General features: G+C 35.8%; 1 protein-coding gene across 9 annotated transcripts in view; it reads left to right on the top strand.

Moving 5' to 3' along the window:
• PKP4 (plakophilin 4) overlaps positions 1 to 18,481 on the top strand; it is a 228,135-nt gene that overhangs the window by 70,797 nt on the left and 138,857 nt on the right. For 8 of the 9 annotated variants that reach the window (XM_019636845.1, XM_019636844.1, XM_019636843.1 and 5 more), the window contains one exon: positions 1,112 to 1,248. In XM_019636845.1, coding sequence (XP_019492390.1) covers positions 1,117 to 1,248 — 132 coding nt within the window. In that variant the 5' untranslated portion in view covers positions 1,112 to 1,116. Of the gene's footprint in view, positions 1 to 1,111; positions 1,249 to 1,389; positions 1,466 to 18,481 lie in introns of those variants that run through there. The other variant, XM_019636853.1, reaches the window with a different exon arrangement.

The raw sequence follows: 18,481 nt of genomic DNA, 5'->3' as shown, positions 1-18,481 counted from the left end.
ACAGAGTAACACACTGAACGTATAAGGTCTTGTGAGCATCATGGCAATGGTTAGATTTGCCTAATGGCTGGAATGAGACATGGAAAAGATGGTCATCCTTCATTCTGATAACATTTATTCAGCAAACATTAATTGAGCACTTATTATATATGCCAGTCTAGTTTCATGATACGAAGGTAGACTGTGCTCTCAAGTAGACAGACTGACATGTAAACAGTTTATTAATATTTACAACATTTTAGCTGGGCATCTTTTCTTAATCTTTTTAAACTTGTAAAAAGTTCATATCAGGTCAGGAGGTCTCCTGGCAAGCACACCACTCTCGGTATGTGTTATCTTAGGAGAGTCGCTCCATCTCCTGCCAAGAACCTGTCCTCTGTCACAAACGATGGGCCTGAAAAATGGATTCTCTTTTCAACCCATCTCCATAGCCATTGTCATCATTGGATAATCAGATTCCTCTAAGGAAACCAAACTAGCTATAATACTCCATCAAAGATACTGTTACTAGTTATTAATGCCCTGCCTTCCTTTTAAATATGGCAGACTTTTGTTTATTTTCAAGGCTTCTTTAAGTTTTATAACGTTTTTTAATCCTCTTCTGTAATCGGTAAAGCATTTGAACATTTGTAGATGTCTTCTCATGTGTATACTCTTTTGAAAACTGGCCCTTGTAGTAATATAGAGTGTTTGTTACTATTTGTTTCGTTATAAGATGGATAATATTTACTGAGTGGTTATCTGATTACAAAATTCAGCAATTTAACAAGCTTCTAACAACTTTATTGTCCTTCATATATTTTTAATTTAAGAGCCCTCCTCCCCCAACCCTTTCATGTCATTTTTTGACTGAGATGTTTTTAAAATATTTTCTTAGTACGTATCATTATCATGATTGATTGATTGATTCATTCATTCATTAAGTATTTGGTAGTACTAGCTATACTTTGCCTCTAGATGTTGCCTTCTAGAAATCAAATGGCTGTAAGGAGTTGTGTGTACAACAAGTCTTTAGTATTTCCTGTGAACTATCTGCAAATCCTCAGCCCCTGCCTGTTCCCACAGAGGTGCCCTTGAGAAAAGTATTAACCCTTTGCCTGCTTGATTGCAGGAGGAATGCCAGCTCCTGAGCAGGCCTCATTGGTGGAGGAGGGGCAACCACAGATCTGCCAGGAAGCTGCCTCCACTGGCCCAGGCATGGAACCCGAGACCACGGCCACCACTATTCTAGCTTCTGTGAAGGAGCAGGTACATCCTCTTACTGGAATTTGCAGTTAATTATTTCTTCAGTGCATTTAAAAATTAATCTTTGGATGTGTTTTAAATTTGTCTAACATCCTTGACGCCTTCACGTTTTCTAATTATAAGGTGTTTACATCCCTGAGTACATTGGGATGACTGGCATGTAGAGCCGCTCCAGGTGCCAGTCAGAATCGGAACATGCAGGATACTTGTGCGTCTGCAAGTAAGGACAATATCGATGGTGATCGGTGTCTCTGTCTTGCCCCCATTGCAGAGTGTGTGCATGCACGCTGAGTTTTGTAAAGCATAGTTCACATTGCTGACATTTTTGTCAGAACCCTGGCTACTCAAGGCCTGTACTATCCTTAGATGTGTTGAGCATTTTAACATAGGTATTACATAGGGCTGTCTCTGTGATTTTTGGATAAAAACTCTATTTGTTGTGCTTGTGTGAATCAAAGTATATTCATTTTGTGAGCTAGTGTTCTAATACTTGTGTCAAAACATGCTAGTTTGCTTAAATGTTATGTTTATGTTGATTTTCTTAAGGCCCTTAATACTATTTATACTTGACTCAAGTAGCTTTCTAAATTAGATCTTTTCTGTTGTCTTAGAGAATTGGAATTCCTAAATTTCTTAAGATTTAACATTTTAATAAGGCGAATGTAAATTTAAAGCTCCAGGAATAGTTTATTGTCCCTCCCTCAAAAACAAAACAAAAATATATGCCCTCTCTGAGGGTTATTATTCAGTTGGAGAGAATCTAAGTAAAAAAAAGTTAAAAATCATACAGTTCAACCACTGGGTCTTTTTTTCTCAGGAAGTATAAACTTAGATATATATTTGCTGGAATATTCTTTTAAAAATCATTCTGAGCAGTTTAAATAACTAATGATGACAAAGAGTAAAAGAACATTTAATACCTCATTGTTTCACTGTGTGCTGTAACTTAAAGCTAGGTGTGTGGTATGGAAGAACACTCCAGAATTATGATCTATATCTGACGTTAGAACTCTGTTTTCACGAAAAATTATTTTACCACTTATTCTAATATCAAGGTGTCAAAATGTTTCCATTTCTCACTGAAATTAGGAATTTTTAAACATCCCACAAAGAAAGAATTTGAGAAGACCATAAGAAAATTGTAGTCAGTACTGTTATTTTCCACGAAATTGTAGATTATCTAAGCTTCTCTCACCTCCAGGGGGGAAAAAACGAATTTTTTTTTTTTTTTTTTTTGACTAGAACTTCATGGTTGTTAAGATTTGACCCAAGGAGCTGTAAAATAAAAAGGCTCTGATTTATTTAGGGCTCTTAGCTTATACTGTGTTTTGTGAAACATGACGGTAAGTTTATCAAAAGAACCAGAACTGACTCAAAACTAGAAACTATGTTCAGTAAACATAGCAGCAGGAATTTTGTGTTTGTACTTTGAAACCAGATACCCTGCATGTTGAAGAAAGATGGAAACCTATCATGTTTTATTTTCGCACTGGAATTTCTTGATGACTTCCGATGACTTCAAAATTTTATCTTTAGGCAATAAATAATGTTCTCAATGGGTATTTTCTGGGAGATAGCAAGAAGGGTCCCAGTTTTATAAGGAAGCCAAAAAATACAAATATTTCTTGTTTATTAGAAGAATTATGTTATATCTCCCAGATTATGTATTTAGTGGGGGGGATATAGTCTGCTCTTTGCTTCTATTACTGTTCTAAGAATTTGAGTCTATTATTTATATACATTTGCATTTTTCATTGTTAATTTCATTTAAATTGCTTGTCAGTGCTCAGTAGTCATCATTACAATCATTCAATCCAAAACATTGTACTTACCTCTTGTTCCAAGATACTCACCTGACTTTACATAGCTAACATTAGTGCTTATAGGATTTTTATGGCACCAGGCTAGATACTCATAGTCGGAGTAAACATTTCTTAGGAATTTCCCAAAATATGTCACTCCCTATCATCTGCCCAATGAGACAGAGCACAGAAAACTTAGATAGGAATAAGAAAGCTAATTACTATTTATCTTATATATTTGATTTTAAAATACTTGTCAGAATGTGACATTGATAGTCGTGTTAGACTCAGATGCAATAGTTTGTATTAGATTATGTCCATGATCATGTTTGGTATTAAAGAGCCATATTCTTGGATGGGATTCATCATTATATTAAGAAGTGCCTCACTACTATTGCAAGTACATACCTTGAACTGATGGTATTAGCTCCACTGGTCTTAGAGAACATACCTTGTTTGGTGGCAGCTATATCTCAGGAAGGATGTTTCATTAAAGTACAGAAGGAGGGGACCCCTTTACTGCAAATGGGCAGGTGGCCTGGGTTCCCGTGTTGGCTCCACTACTTACTATATGATCTCAGGAAGATTTCTTAACTCTCTGTGTCTCAGCTTCTCATCTGTAAAATGGGGATAATAATAGGTATTGAGGACATTAAATTAGCCTATGTAAAATGTTTATAGGACTGTGCAGCGTTTAGTGCTCATAGCAAGGGCTGATACTCCTGTTGTCATCGTCATTTTTACATAAGAAGATAAAGCTTTTCTTAGGAGGAGCTGATGGTTCTATTTTTAAATGTATGTAGGGATTCAGTGAGCTTTCTTTTGGACATTGATAGGAAGACAAAAAAGCATTCTGAATATTGAGCCATGTTTATGCTGTGGCAGTATTTCCCTTCTACATGGCTTTGAACTTTCAAAGCTTCACCATATTGGTCTCACAGATTAGACAGCTTTAGGTATATATTATAAGAAATAGAGCACGTGAGAATACATTTTATTAACACGTTGACTTAGTGCAACCTCAAACATAACTTCAAGGCACTTGGTTAAAGAATTGGAAAGTAATATCTTTTAACACACACCTGAATTTTGAGAGGAAAAGTCTGGGTCTTGTTGAATAAAGCACATTCAAGCCACCAAAATACCTCCTACATACTTCCCCTGGGCAATTTATGGAAAAAGTAGGAGGGAAGGAAATGGCAAGTGAACACAGGAGTCTTGTTGACAAATCATTTGCCCGTTTTCTCTGAAATTGGATTTAAGGTGTCATAAAAACAGCTGAATCTTTCTCTATAGGGTCACACTTTCCCTGGGATCTAGAATCCAGGTTTTTCTTATTCCTTGACAAAATGCTGATAATCACATCCTGATAGCCTTTCACATTTCACATTTATGTCAGTCACCTAGGTATGCACCTGTGCAGTTATAAAAAAAAAAAAAGTCCTTGCTCTTTGATAGAAAGACAGAGCCCACTTCTGTTCAAGTGCCACCTCTTGCCTGAAGCCATGTTCACCCATCCTGAGTCAAATCTCTATGCCCGACCTCTTTTTAGCACTTAATGCCACTGCTCTGACTCCTACTGCATGCTTCTATGGGTTATAGATTCAGCTACCTAAGGACGGAGCCATGTTTTATACATCGTTTTACACACATGGTATAGGCTGCTCTCCCCCACCCCTTTAAATATATTAGATCTGCAATAAATGGTTGTTCAGAAGGTAGTGGACAAATAATGGCTATCGTATTACTTTGTTTTCAACTGGGTGTTTTATGACTATAATAGGACCTGTGGCCACATTAATAGAAATATTACTAAGCAAGAGAGTCTGTCAGACAGTACCTAGAAAACTGGTTACCCAGCTGTGTGTTCTTGTCCTTAAGACAATTTGAATTGCATGTATCCATATTGATTAAATTAAATACTCACTGGAATTAAATCTAATCTCTACAAGGAATAAACTAGAATTTTGTTTCACATGGATGATCAAATAATGACAGGTGATATAAATTTAATCTGCCATCTGTCCAACTTAGATGAAAATTAAGGGTAGGGAATAAAAGGATGTGGTTATCTTGGTGATGTCACAAAATACCTGCCAGCATCGTCTGTACCAGGTGATATATAGGTAACTGCTGAAGAAATGTCTCCCAGTTAAGGATCATGATTTAGGAAAATGAAAACGTCAGTCCATGGGAATAACAAAGTAATGTGGTCTTTGGACTTGACTCTGAAATTACAGGAAGTGTCGGTTGAACTTGAAGCTACCAGTTGGCTGTAATCAGGATCATCATCTGGCAGGTTCTACTGTCTAACTCAGCTCCTAATGCGAATCTAAGAGTCCAACATGAATACAGATGTTGGAAACAAGGGGGGAAATTTTTTTTTTTTAATATCCTGATAGGTTTCAAATATCTGGCAAATTTAAGAATGGTCTTGTACCTAGTTGAATATCTTATGGCACAGTAAGATAAAGAAATGTGGTACCTTCAAAGGGTCCTTCCTCCTTCTATGAAAACTTGAGACTAAAACGATTGATGCATTCTTGAAATGGACAGCATGCCTTTGGATGCAGAGGAATTGGAGTTTGGTAAGACATCGGCTGCTCATCCAGAACTTTGCTGTAACCCCTGCAACTTATCAGGTGTGTCAGTGTGCTAACTTCACAGGCACAAAGGCCGTGTGCAGGCTTTTATTATCACTTGGGAGAGTAAATTTTAGTTTTGTAATTGATAGGATATGATCCTGTGAAAACCCTCTTTAAAAACCAGATGGCCAATCATGGATAGGGTTAACAAGTGTATATCAGAGCTCTATATAGGATGTAAGTTGATTTACATTCTGTAAAATCACACATGTACTATGTATTACACTCTTTCATCTTCTTTCATAAAGTTGCTTGAATAATTGAGGTTTCTATTTGAACTTGGCCATACTCAGGGGTTCTAACGTTCATTCCATTGTTTTCCACAAACCACACTTTCTCATTTTTGGTTTATGGTCTAAGAATTTTGGAATCCAGATTTAAGGTTGGGGCCAATCCAGATACTGTAAGGTGGTAAGCAAAGACTAGATTTGGCAAGACATGCTAATTTTATGTGTACTCTCTTCTTACTCTGGTGACGTCCTAAATTAAATATTGTGCGTACTTCTTTTGTTATCTTTAATGACTGAAAATTACAATGTTCTTCACTCGTGAGGCTCTCAAAGAACGCCACTGCCTTTCAAGATAATATTTTCTGACTTTAGTGAAAGTCACATTTCTACCTTCAGTGTGTCTATATTAACTAAAGTGATATTTAGATTTCAAAGAGTGAAATGAAAGTCATTAGAGACCCTGAATTTTTTTAAGATGAAACAAGGAAATTTAGACCCCAACTGTGCCCTATTGCTATTACTTCATTTTTACATGGATACGTTAGCCTCAGTAATTACACACCCTTCCCGTATGGCAGAATGCCCAGAACTGAACAAATTCCAGTAAAATTATTTACTTTATTTCTCTGAAACTGAAAACAGCTCAACTGTTGTGCACCTGTCTTTGCAACTTCCTTTTATTTGGCCCCTGAGTTTATTTACAATGAAATACTTCTATGTGACACACCTCAACCACATGCAGAAGACAGAATTTTTATTTCAGCTATAAACAAGCATAGTTTGTAGTTTAGCTAAAATCCCTGTACTGTAAGTACAGTGCCTAAAACTTTATATTTTTCCTGTTAGTGACTTAGTAATTTTTCTTATTGCTAACTGAATTATCCTGGCAATTGTAACTATTGTGTAATGTATTGTGAAGTCTTCTGTGCCTGAACTGCATCATCAAACACGAGGTAAGATTGTATCTTTTCTTAGTGATTTCTGTGGGATCATCAAATTTTACAGCTTTACCGCCTTGATGTTATGGAAATGAGGTTCAAAATGAGGTCAAGAAGTAGAGCTCTTTTGACACTATTTGGCCTGCCTTCAAGAATTTTGAACCCTGATACTTGGCTCTCAGGAGATCAGTCTTCTTAATTGCATGTGTGTGATCACAATGTAACATTTTTCTTGCATGTATTATGATGTAGGGTATCCCCCACTTCAATTATCTCTGTGATTATAGAATACAGTAGAGTATGGCCAAGTGGTTTATTCAGTATTTGAGTGTACAAAAATAAATAAAATAAAATAAAATAAAAATACCCTCAGCAACATAAAAAGCTAGATTGCCAAATTAGTTAACAGTTATAGCTAGAATATATATTTTGACATCTGCCTATGTTTTTTGAGAGACTGATGAATGATCAGCTGGACCTGTTAGCAAAGTTCCCCAGTCTTATATATCCCAAGAGTATATTCTGAATAACTGAGTATTTGCTCTATTTGATTAAATTGGAAACATCTTTTTAGGTGTATTGACAAATTCCAGGAATCTGAACGCTTCCATCTGGCTTTTCACACATAGCTAGATTACATATGCAAAAGTGGAATACATTATAGGTGCCGTAAACTATTTATTAAGTTAATGAATTATAAATGTAAAAATGCTCACTATCCCCCTATAGTTAGCTTATGCTTGCTTTTAAACTAAATAAAAGATATTGATTGAAAACCTACTGTGAGCTAAGCACTCTGTCCAGGAAAGGGAGGGAAAGGGTGGTTAGGAGACACAGAGATGATCTGTTTCATAGTTTCTATCCTCAAAAGAATGCAGAGGCACAAACTGTATTGTATGCTTTTCTGTGCAGTAATTGGCACATTATGAATATTCATTCATTTGAACCACAGAACCCAAAAATGTGTACTTTTACCCCTTTTTTAAATTTAAGCAGGCTATATGTATATTGTATTATGTCAGTTTTATGTAAATTTGTTAACTTGGCTCTTTTAATTTGTACCATTGAATTAGCATTACCTTTCATTTACATTTGAAAGTAATAGAATATTTTTTATTAATACTTAAAGCCAACCCTGACTTTGCATGTTTAAAATGATAATTTCATTTTCAGTTGAATAACTCAGTTCACAATTCCTATTCAGAGTTAAATTATGAATATATAGAATAATTTTCCCCTGTACATGCAAACTTTATGCTATTAAATTTGAAATAAGTGACTGCTGAGTTGGTGAGATTAAATGCATGACAGGATCATTCAGCATTGAATTCTCTGCGCTGCATGATCGTTTTTCTTTTTAGAATCACTTCTGGAGAGAAAATTATTTCAGCAACATATTTTCCCCTCAGGTATAACCCTAAAGTTACTCCATAGCTATCCCAAAAGCCTATGTTCATGTTTAAGTGTTCAGTTTCTAAATTGCCATTTTTGTTTCTTTTGTAGAAATGGATCCATATGGTCTTAACTGCATCTGTTTATATTTTATGAATGTATTGTTTTCCAAAGTGATCAGAAAGTAATTTAGGTTATGATTATTTTGTTTTAGGCATTCTTAAGAAAAATCATTTAAAATGTATAGTTCTTTTCAGGTAGTTCAAAGACAGATCTAGATCTTAGCTTATAAAACCTTAAGAGTTTTTGTGCACTCAATCCTTAATAATATAGGGGTTGCAAATAATAGGAAACAGTCGGCAAGCAAATTGAAAGAACACATTATTGAAACTTGCAGGCAAATGCATATTACACAATTAAATTCTATATTAATCATATTTCACAAGTGAAAATGGCTATCATAAATTGAAAGATTGTTTTTTTTTAGAATTGAAATCTTTTGGCTATTAAATTCAATTTTCCTTTAAAAAATTGGAATTTGACACATATCAGTATACAGACTATTTAATTTGTAGACATTTACATATGGCAATTCCTATGAAGGAGCATGACATCAAAAAGGTATTCATCATGTGGTATCATCTACCCTAATAGCTATATATCTGATTTATAAGTTTTCCTAAAATCATTCCTAAAGCCTAAATCAAGATAAAGTTCTTTAGCCATGTATGGCCTTCTTATAAGGTATTTTGGGGGAATTAATCTTTACTATTTCCTCCATATTAACTTTTTCTGTATTCTGTTTTTCCTTTAAAATTCATTTCCATCATACAGTTGATGGTAACTGTTACTCCTCCCCTTTGCAAATACTTTCATAAATTGTTTTATTAAAAAAAAAAGTAAGCCTGTTTTGCCCAAGTGGTAGAGTAAATTGGCACCTCTTTTTTTTTTGTATGACCTTAGCTACCTCATATGTTTCTTGCCTTAAAGCTGTAACTGCTGTTAAGTGGGAGAGTTTGCCGGAGTTTTCCCATTGCACCATTTTCTCCCTGTTTCTTAAGATGAATATTGTTTTTTTTCTATAAGCTGGTAACAAGATCTTGGTATTTCTTTTATTTCAGTTAGCAGAGTACAGTGAAAAAGGGAATTTTTGTTAAATTATTTTGTGGAAAAATATATCTTAGTAATTGTTGCTGTTGGCATTATTCTAAACTGATTAATTAGAAGATTTGATGGTTTGTAGGTAAGAATATGAAACTGATATTTGTATTGCTATGGGTACTGAGCAGAATGCTGTTACATTTAGGTTGTGTGACCCACACTACACAATAGGGAAAATGTATTCTATTGATGTGAAACTATTTTATTTGGTTGATTTAAAAAAATTTCTTAACCTTTGATAAAAGTTTTGATTTCCCATTAAAAACCATGAAGAGACTCACCCTATTGTCAGAATTGTAAAAGATTTCTCCTACTATAAGGCCAGTAGAACAGGATTGAAAAGAATGGTCAGTGCCAGGTCTGCTGCTGTGAAGACAAAGACCCTGTATTATGTAGCTTCAATAGCCTGATGCTTTCTGATACAACAAGATTGCTAGCTCTTCTCTCACTACTACCTACTTACCTACCCACCCGCCACCACCACTACTACAGGAAGCAGATGTAAAATTTAGAAATACTTTGTCTTTGTCGATAACATGTAAGAATCAATAAACTCTATGGAATGAAACTAATAGTTAATGTTGATTATTACTATGTGCTAGGCATTATGCTACAGTGCTTTACATGGAGTATTTCCTATATTCTTTAGCGTAACTTTATGAGTTAATGCTGTGAAAATCTGTCAGTTTTTTTGGCCAGTGAACATCTAATCCAAATTTCTTTGTTCCATGCTTTTTCCCACCTGAATAGGTTGGAAGATTATAGTCTTCAATTATATAAGTAAATTGTTGTTAATCCTTAAATTAGCTGGTGTTTTCTGTTGTTTATAACTAAAAACCCTGAATTGTACAGATAGTTATTATTACCCATATTTACAGATGGGGACACTAAAGCTCAGGAAAGTAAGGCAACTTGCCTAAGCTTACATAGTTAATATGTAGGGAATCTGAGAGTCACATGCAAGCAGTTCTATTACAGAGATGCCTACTGAACCATTGAAATCTGCAGTGGAGTCAATAAAGAGAAAGGATACCGAGGAAAATTGAATCATTGGTGGTGACAAGATTATTTGAGAAGTTATCTTGGAATATAGAGGAAAAGAACAGATAAGATATGATAAATGCTACCAGGTATAAAGGCTATAGAAAATAAATCTAACAAACATTGTAGACGGTCTTGAGAAAGATTTTAGAATAGCTAGAACAGTAGCAATACTTAAATATAATGTAAAAACAGTTTTTCTAAGCAGAAAATAAAGCCCTGATTGTACAGGTTTGAAGGGGTTATCACGTTCCAGGCATCACCTAAGGAAAAGACAAAAATAATTCTGTCTAGAAATCACATTGACAAAATTTTAAATTTACAAAGATAAAGGGGAAAAAAACTCGACAAGCATTTAGTAAAAGTAATGGTTTATCTGCATAAGATAAAATTAGACTGATGTCTAGCTTTGGTGAAGTAGTAGATACCAGAAGAGCATAGAGCAATGTATTTAGTATTGAAGGAAAAATGCTTATAACCCAAGAGTTTTATACCCAGCTAAATTGTCTTTAATGTGCAAAGGATTAAAAAGATACCTTCAGATATTCAGAAGCTCGTGAAATATGTCCCCCTTTGTACTGTAGTACCCTTTTTGATAATTAAAGATGTGTTTCCTTCAGAGAGTAATCAAATTTAAGACTCAAGAATGAGAAATTCATGGTATAAAATAACTAGTGCATCTTTTCTTTATTAGCATTTCAAACCAGGAATTAAGGGTTATTACGTGTTATCAATTAGATTTTGCAGTTTTTCTCCTGTGCTCTCCTGTTTGTTTTGGTCTGAAAGCTACATACTCCTTCAGGTAGTACAAATGGATGTTACTTTATTGGGTGACTGGCACTATTGGCCGTTGGTACTATTTGCATTCACTCTTGATAATAGTAGCTAAACTGCTTAGATGTTTTAGACACTTCACAGGGAGAATACCAATCAATGCAGAGTTTCATTTAGGAATTTAGTGGCAGTTTTCATTGTCCCAGCACTTAAGATGTCTTGCAACTTGTAAACATATATTGAATAACTTGAGTCATGGTTTATTGGTTTATTGAATTTGCAAAGATGAAAGAAAAAAAAAGAAACTTTGAGATTTAATTAATAACATGTTATATATGTTATTCCTATACATGTTATCATCTTTCTTGGACCTATGGGTATGATTTTCATTGTGCTTAAAATATCAGTATTGGTAATTTGATCTTAGTTTTGTTAAGATATATACTCATTTAGTAAAAGTCTTGTTAGGAAATTCCCAAAAATGTTCTGAACTACAAAGGTTATTAATTGTGTCTTAGCACAGGACAAAGTAAACAACAGAACTTTAGCAGGTACCTATCTAATGAGTGAATAAAACGAGTGCAGTCTATGGATAGTAATTACAAATGAGTAAGGAAAAACAGTAACTACCTAGTTAAAGGGGGGTATTTGACATTAACAGTTGACAAAAGAAGGAATATAAATGACAATTATGTGTATGAAATACTGTTCTTACCTCACTAATAATCACAGAAATATAGATTTCAGTAATGGGAATAGCTCCGCTTATCAAATTGGCAACAGTTAAATCAAAGAAAAGACAGTGTGAATGTAGCATATTGGCAGTTTCATGCAGTATTGATGAGAGTAAATTAGCACAATCATTTTGAAAGCACTTTAATGATCTGTAGTAAAGGCCTTAAAATGAGTAACCTTTATTAGTTCAGTAATTCTAATTGTAGGGATCCAGTCTTAAATATTAAATGTTAACACAAAGATGTCAGTCATAGTGATGTTTATAGTATCTAAAAATTGGCAGCAATCTGATTATTTAACAAAAGTAGAATGATTACAAAGTAGTACATGTATATGATAGACTTTACACAGCCATAAAAATCATATTTTTAATTGTGTAGGGAAAACTACAATACAAATGAAAAGATAAGACATTTAACCCATATGTATAAGATTTTGCTATAGAAATACATATTTATGTCTATGTGTACACATACTCTTACTTGTGCTCATTAATGAAACAGGAGACACTTCTAAATGATGAGGAGGTATCCTCAGATGCTTTTCCCCTTGTATTTTCCATATTTGTTACAAAAAGTATCTCAATGCTTAATAAAAATTCTAAAGCCACAAAATAGTTACCACAGACAAAGGTTGGCAGAGGAAGAGAAAAAAGTTCATATAGGTTGCAAGATGTGGAAAACTTGTTAGGTGAATCCCGATTGAAATGGAAAATTGAGAATCACTATGATAGCAATCTTCAGATCCAGAAGGGATCATGGCACAGTAGTTCAGAGCAGAAGCTAACATGCATACCCCTAGTATGCTGTGTGACCTTGAGCGAGTTACTTTGGGTGGAGTAATGTGTAAAATGAAGATAATTGTTCCAATCTTACTAAAATAGTAAGTACTGAGTATACATTCGCTACAGTTGTTATTGTTGAGAAGATATGTAGAAAGATTGTGTTCTAAAAGCATCGTATTCTAGCCCAGGGCCACTTAGGAGGAACCTGGATCGAAATTGAGGAAAACTCAAAAGCAGAGGCCCATGAAAGGGTTCCAGCCAAAGGACCAGGCAGAGCTCCCATGCCGTCATGCTGATGAAGCGGATGAAGCTTATGAGAGGGGTCAATGTCTGTCCCGACCCTTAAAAATATGGGTTGTGTCACCTTAAAATAATTCTGCAAATCCAACTCTTTGCGAATATATTTACAGAGTATATTCAGAAGTCTAAGAGAATCCTCATCTATATCTTTACCAGGAATTCTACAAAGCATCATTAAGATAAGGAAGATGCAGAGAGGTGTATAAAACACTCATTTTGTAGACTCCAGGATATAAACTCCAAGGATGCTTTCCACTGTATTCCAGAGCTTAGAGTAATGTCTGGTACTAATCAGCTCTCATACATATTTGTTGAAAATGTTTTCATTTTCATGGAAAATAAGTAGGAAACAAAGCACAAGTATACTAGTGCACATCCATCTCACATTAACTACATAGGAAAGGTGAGGGAAGAAGTAAGAAGCCCTCTCCCTGCAAAACATAGTAGGAGGGGACATCCCAGGTAAAAAGAACGAAGTGTTCTCATGTCATGCAGATGATAGCTTATACCTGATCATTTTTTCCTTGCTATTAGAAAAATCAATTTTGCACAAAATTAGTAATCACAAGAGATTTGTTCGAAAATGGATGTTTGTTTCTAAAGAAAATGATGCCCTTGCATCTTGACCTGGACCACACCACACTTTGGCTTCTTCTGCTTGTACAGACATCAGCCCCTCAAACCCAATGGCCTAGCGCAAGTAGACTGACAACATTTTGAAATGGTATCACATGCCTTTTTTTTTTTTTTTGAGGAGAGAGAGGGAATCTGTACTGACATGATTATATTTTCTAGCTTTTAAATGAGGCCAGCAATATTTCATTAAAAATGTAGCCGTAGTGAGTCCTGTCTAATCCTGAAGAAATACTGGTGCTTTTACAAAGAAGTTTAGAATCTGTCACTGCTATGGTGGCGTCTACCCCTAATCTGTTCTTGCCTTCATAACCTGGATGCACTCCAAAGCCAATTGTAATTCACACGGACTGATTTATCTGAACTGGCAGAGCTCACATCAGTATGCTTTCTAAATGGTCCCTTATGATACATTTCTACACAGAAGAAGGTACATGTAGTAATTAGGACTGTCTTATTTTATGACTAGAACTGTGCAAAAAATATGGAGCCATTTCCCACACAATTCTTGGATCTGAAAAATAATGTCCCAGCTTCAAGGTCCTTTATCCCAGGCAGACTAGAAATGCACAATAAAATGGATTGGCCCCAAAGTATTGCAAAGCACAGAATCCAGTTTGCTATTCTATGGCTGTTTCAGCTATCACTTTGACTGCTCTAAATAGGGTTTTAGCATCTTGAGGAAACCCTGTTGACCAATACAAGTTTTAATTTCCGTAGCAGATTAGCGCTGGCAAGTGGGAAGGGCAAGCTCAGAAAAAGGTCAGCTGGCCATCTGCGAGCATCTTCACAGCCAGCCAGCCAGCCCTTGGGACCCTCTAGAAGAGGCACATGGAGCCCTGGAGGCTTCAGTTTGTCCTGAGGACATCACTGTACCGTAGTAAAGACTTAAATGTTAGCTTCGTCATTATTTATAGTAATAATCTGATAGTCCTGACTCATCAGTGAATTCTTACAGAGTTTTACTGTACTCTTCTAAAGAAGACAGTAGTTTTTAAATTCATCTTGCTATGGTGGGAAGAGTACAGGCATTGATGTCAAACTGACCTGGGTTCATAGCCAGACTTTCGCAAATAACTTCATGATATTGGGCAAGCCCCTTCTCATAGTCTGTTTCCTCCTTTGTGAAATTGCAGTAATAATGTCCAATTTGTAGGTTGTAGGTCATATATATAAAGGGGTAATTAGTTGCTTGGTACTTGATAAATGGCCAAGTTCCTATTCATAAGCAGAGCTATCCCAGGTGTTTTATGAATATTGAAGTTTTCTCTTTCTTTGGGGTTTTTAGAGATAAAGCTGACATTTAAATCTAATTGCCCCTGAAATTGTTATAGCAAGATGAAGCCACCCCACCCAGTGTGGAGTATTGTTGACTCTGTTGCTCATTATTTCCTGCAGAGCATTAAATTCGTTTTTCATCTTCATCTACCATGAATCTTTAATTCCCACTTCTTAAATTTTGTTTGGTGAGTTGAGTTGAGAAAATTCCCCTCCCCCTTTTTCCTGTTAGAACCTGCCTTAGGACTCTTCCTTTCCTAAAATGCATTTGAACATTCTGCAGTCCAAAATAATGTGGTATGATTATTCGGAAAGAGCTCTGTGCTGAACCTGAGAAGCCAACCATTGTTTTGAGAATATGAGTGGTGGCTGGGTGGAAGTGGTAGATTCCGATTCACAGTGCAAGCGGAGATGGTAAAGCAGGGGTCAGCAAACTTTTTGAGATGGAAGAGCTGCCAGGGGTCAGCAAACTGTGGCTCTGAAGCAAAATTGAAAATGAAAATAAAACTATCATAGTTTCGTTTATAAAATTTTTAAAGGATATTATTCACATAGTGGTAATTATGTAAAAATGTATTTATGGCTCTCGAATAATTTTTAAATTGTTGTGAGGGACATGATTGGCTCTTCAGGGGTCGGCAAACTTTTGAGATGGAACGTACCCAAAGAGCAGCGCGTGGCTCATGAGCCGCAGTTTGCCGACGCCTGTGCTAAAGCAACCTAGAATGCTCCAGTACTACACCATCAGCAAGAGGAAGGTGATGTTCTGTTTTGAACCTTAAAGTGGATTCCCAAACCATCATATTGAAAAGAACCCATTCATTTACTTAAATAGGTTTACAGTGAGGAATTATTTCTTGAAACTTTATAATATTTTAATATTAGGCCCCAAGTGCTCTGTAATATATTGTGTGCTATATAATAAGCCCTTATTTGTTTGTAAGACATGTCTAGAGTTCCTATCAAACAGATGACAGAAATAAGAAAAGATAAGACATTACAAATAAATGAATACCAAACTGGTTGGACATAGCAATCCCTGACTTTTCTTATTGGATCCTGAGGAATGGTGCTGGCATTTAGTGAGTCTATGCACTAAGCACAGATTATTGACATTCCCTAATTATTAATATTGAATCCAACGTGCTTGACAGACTAAGCACTTCGTACCTATCACCTCATGTAATCTCACAACAGTCCTTTAAGTCTTCCACTATTGTCACACCCATTTTTACAGATGACAAAGCTGAGGCTTAGAGAGTTTGTGAAGCATAAGTCTACAGAATGTAAACACTGTCATCCATATAGGAACCTGGAAAAGGGTAATGCAGCAGGCCTCCCATTCTAGGCTACTGTGTGGAGACTGAACCTGCTCAAGTTCACACATTGGGTTAGAAATCCAGAGATTGACAAAGGAGTCAGTTCTAGGAGGCTGTCTAACCCTCAAGCCTACAACTTGAACTTCTTTTTCCTTCATCTCCCTCCCACAGTCAGCCACAGTCAGCCCTGTGTCAGTTTCAGGGAAGTAGAGGACATGATCCCTGCCTTCACTTGCAGAATTCAACAAAGATGCTTTCAACCCAGTAAAGGTGTTCAGAGTATACTTGCTAAACTTCAGAACAGGAGCTGAGGCAGCTAGACTCTAAAACAGTTATGTCATAAATGTGTGTTGATTGGGCATCAGGTTTAGCTGCTGTAGAACGATAAATTTTAAAAAATCATGGCTTATGGCGGCTGGTTAGCTCAGGTGGTTACAGTGCAGACTCATAACACCAAGGTTGCTGGTTTGATTCCCACATGGGCCAAGGAACTGCGCCCTCCACAACTAGATTGAAGACAACTACTTGACTTGGAGCTGATGGGTCCTGGGAAAAAACACTGTTCCCCAATAAAATTTATTTAAAAAATCTTTTTTTAAATTTAATTAAAAAAGAGGAAAAAAATCATGGCTTAAATAAAAAGGGAATATATTTCTCTCTCATGAAACATTTTCGATAGTAGTAGTAGTCCAGAGCTAGCTAGTCAAGGCAGCTTTGCCATGTGGTTGCCATCTCTGAGCCTCAGGCAACTGTTAGTTCTCATTAGGTCCCAGCGAGCAGGCTGGGATAAAGAACCAGGGAATCATATGCATCCTTTTGGAGAGACTTATTGCTCACAGGCACAGAACAAGGTCACGTGGCCACAGCAGGCTGCCCCAGAAGCTGTGAATAAGGCCTCTAGCTGAGCAAACATGAGATCAGCTAAATAATTACTAACAACCAGCAGCTTCTGCCACCGTCTACTTGGGAGGAGTGGGAATGCCTGGCAGCTGGGCCCTGCTGCCCTCTTCTCTACCTGCCTGACCTCCTTTTGCTGATTGGTAGGCTGAGCTGAGATGCACATGATGCTCCTTGGCGGTCCAGAAAGAACCAGAATCAGAATTATTACATTGACTTTTACATTTCTTGGGAAATGGTTTTGTTTTTCTATTTAACGTTTGTAATAAGTGCTATGGAAAAATAGAATAAAATTTGATTTCCTTGGGTTAGTACATTTCTATTTTAAAATGCTTTAAATTTGTCTCCCCTTTAAGACTTAATTTGCCCTTTTTTGAAATCTACAAATATTGGTTAAATTTTTTTAAAATCCTCATAGTAAACTTTTTATGTTATTGCTGTCTCATAAAACAGTGTAATGGAAACCAGTTTTTAAAAAATCCTCATATTGAACTTTTCATGCTATTGCCATCTTGAAAAATAGTAATGGAAATTACTGTGAATATGCCCAGTGTGAGTAATTGATGTTGCTATGAGATCCTAAATGTTTCGCTTCTATTTCTTTACTTCTTAGTTCTTGTGTTTGGAAAAATTGTACTACCGCAGGCTCTTAAATTTAAATGTATTTTTTATAATATCATCAGGTTTCTCTCCAGAGAACTCAAACTCTCAAGTTACATTTGTAAGCATGTTGAACACAGATTTTCCACTACTACCTGAAAACTTTTTCCTTTACAATCTATAATTGGAAATGAATAAATTTCAGAGTATAATCTCAAACTAAAACATTCCTTTTTTAGGAAAACAAAAGTTTTCTAATTCAAACATTTTGACCCATAAGAGTAGGAAAGTTAACTATCTTGTTCAGCTTTTTATTCCCAGTACCTAAAATAGTGTCTGGCAGGTGGTAGGTACTCAAATATTTGTTAACTAAATCATATTCAATTTTCTATATTTAAAAATTTCCCATTTTTAATATGTATGCTCAAAACTGTAAAATAAAATACTTAAAATATTTCGACTATAGAACTTACCCTCAAATACCCCGTACATTCACATAGAGCACACACACACACACTTAGGCACACGCAGGTGCCTGCAGACACGCACATGTAGGTGTACATTTGTTGGGAGGTCAGGCTACTTGGAACTTCAGCCCTTTGAAACGCACTAAAAATTACGATGAAAATGCATATGAATAACTAGAAAGATCATATATTTTGCTCTCCAGGCACTCACCCTCAACTTTATTCACTCTAGTTTAAAAT

This window comes from Hipposideros armiger, unplaced genomic scaffold (genome assembly GCF_001890085.2).
Source record: "Hipposideros armiger isolate ML-2016 unplaced genomic scaffold, ASM189008v1 scaffold_30, whole genome shotgun sequence".
NCBI classification, from domain to species: Eukaryota; Metazoa; Chordata; class Mammalia; order Chiroptera; family Hipposideridae; genus Hipposideros; species Hipposideros armiger.
Note: the sequence above shows the minus strand (reverse complement) of the source record. Positions and strands in the feature narration are given on the sequence as shown.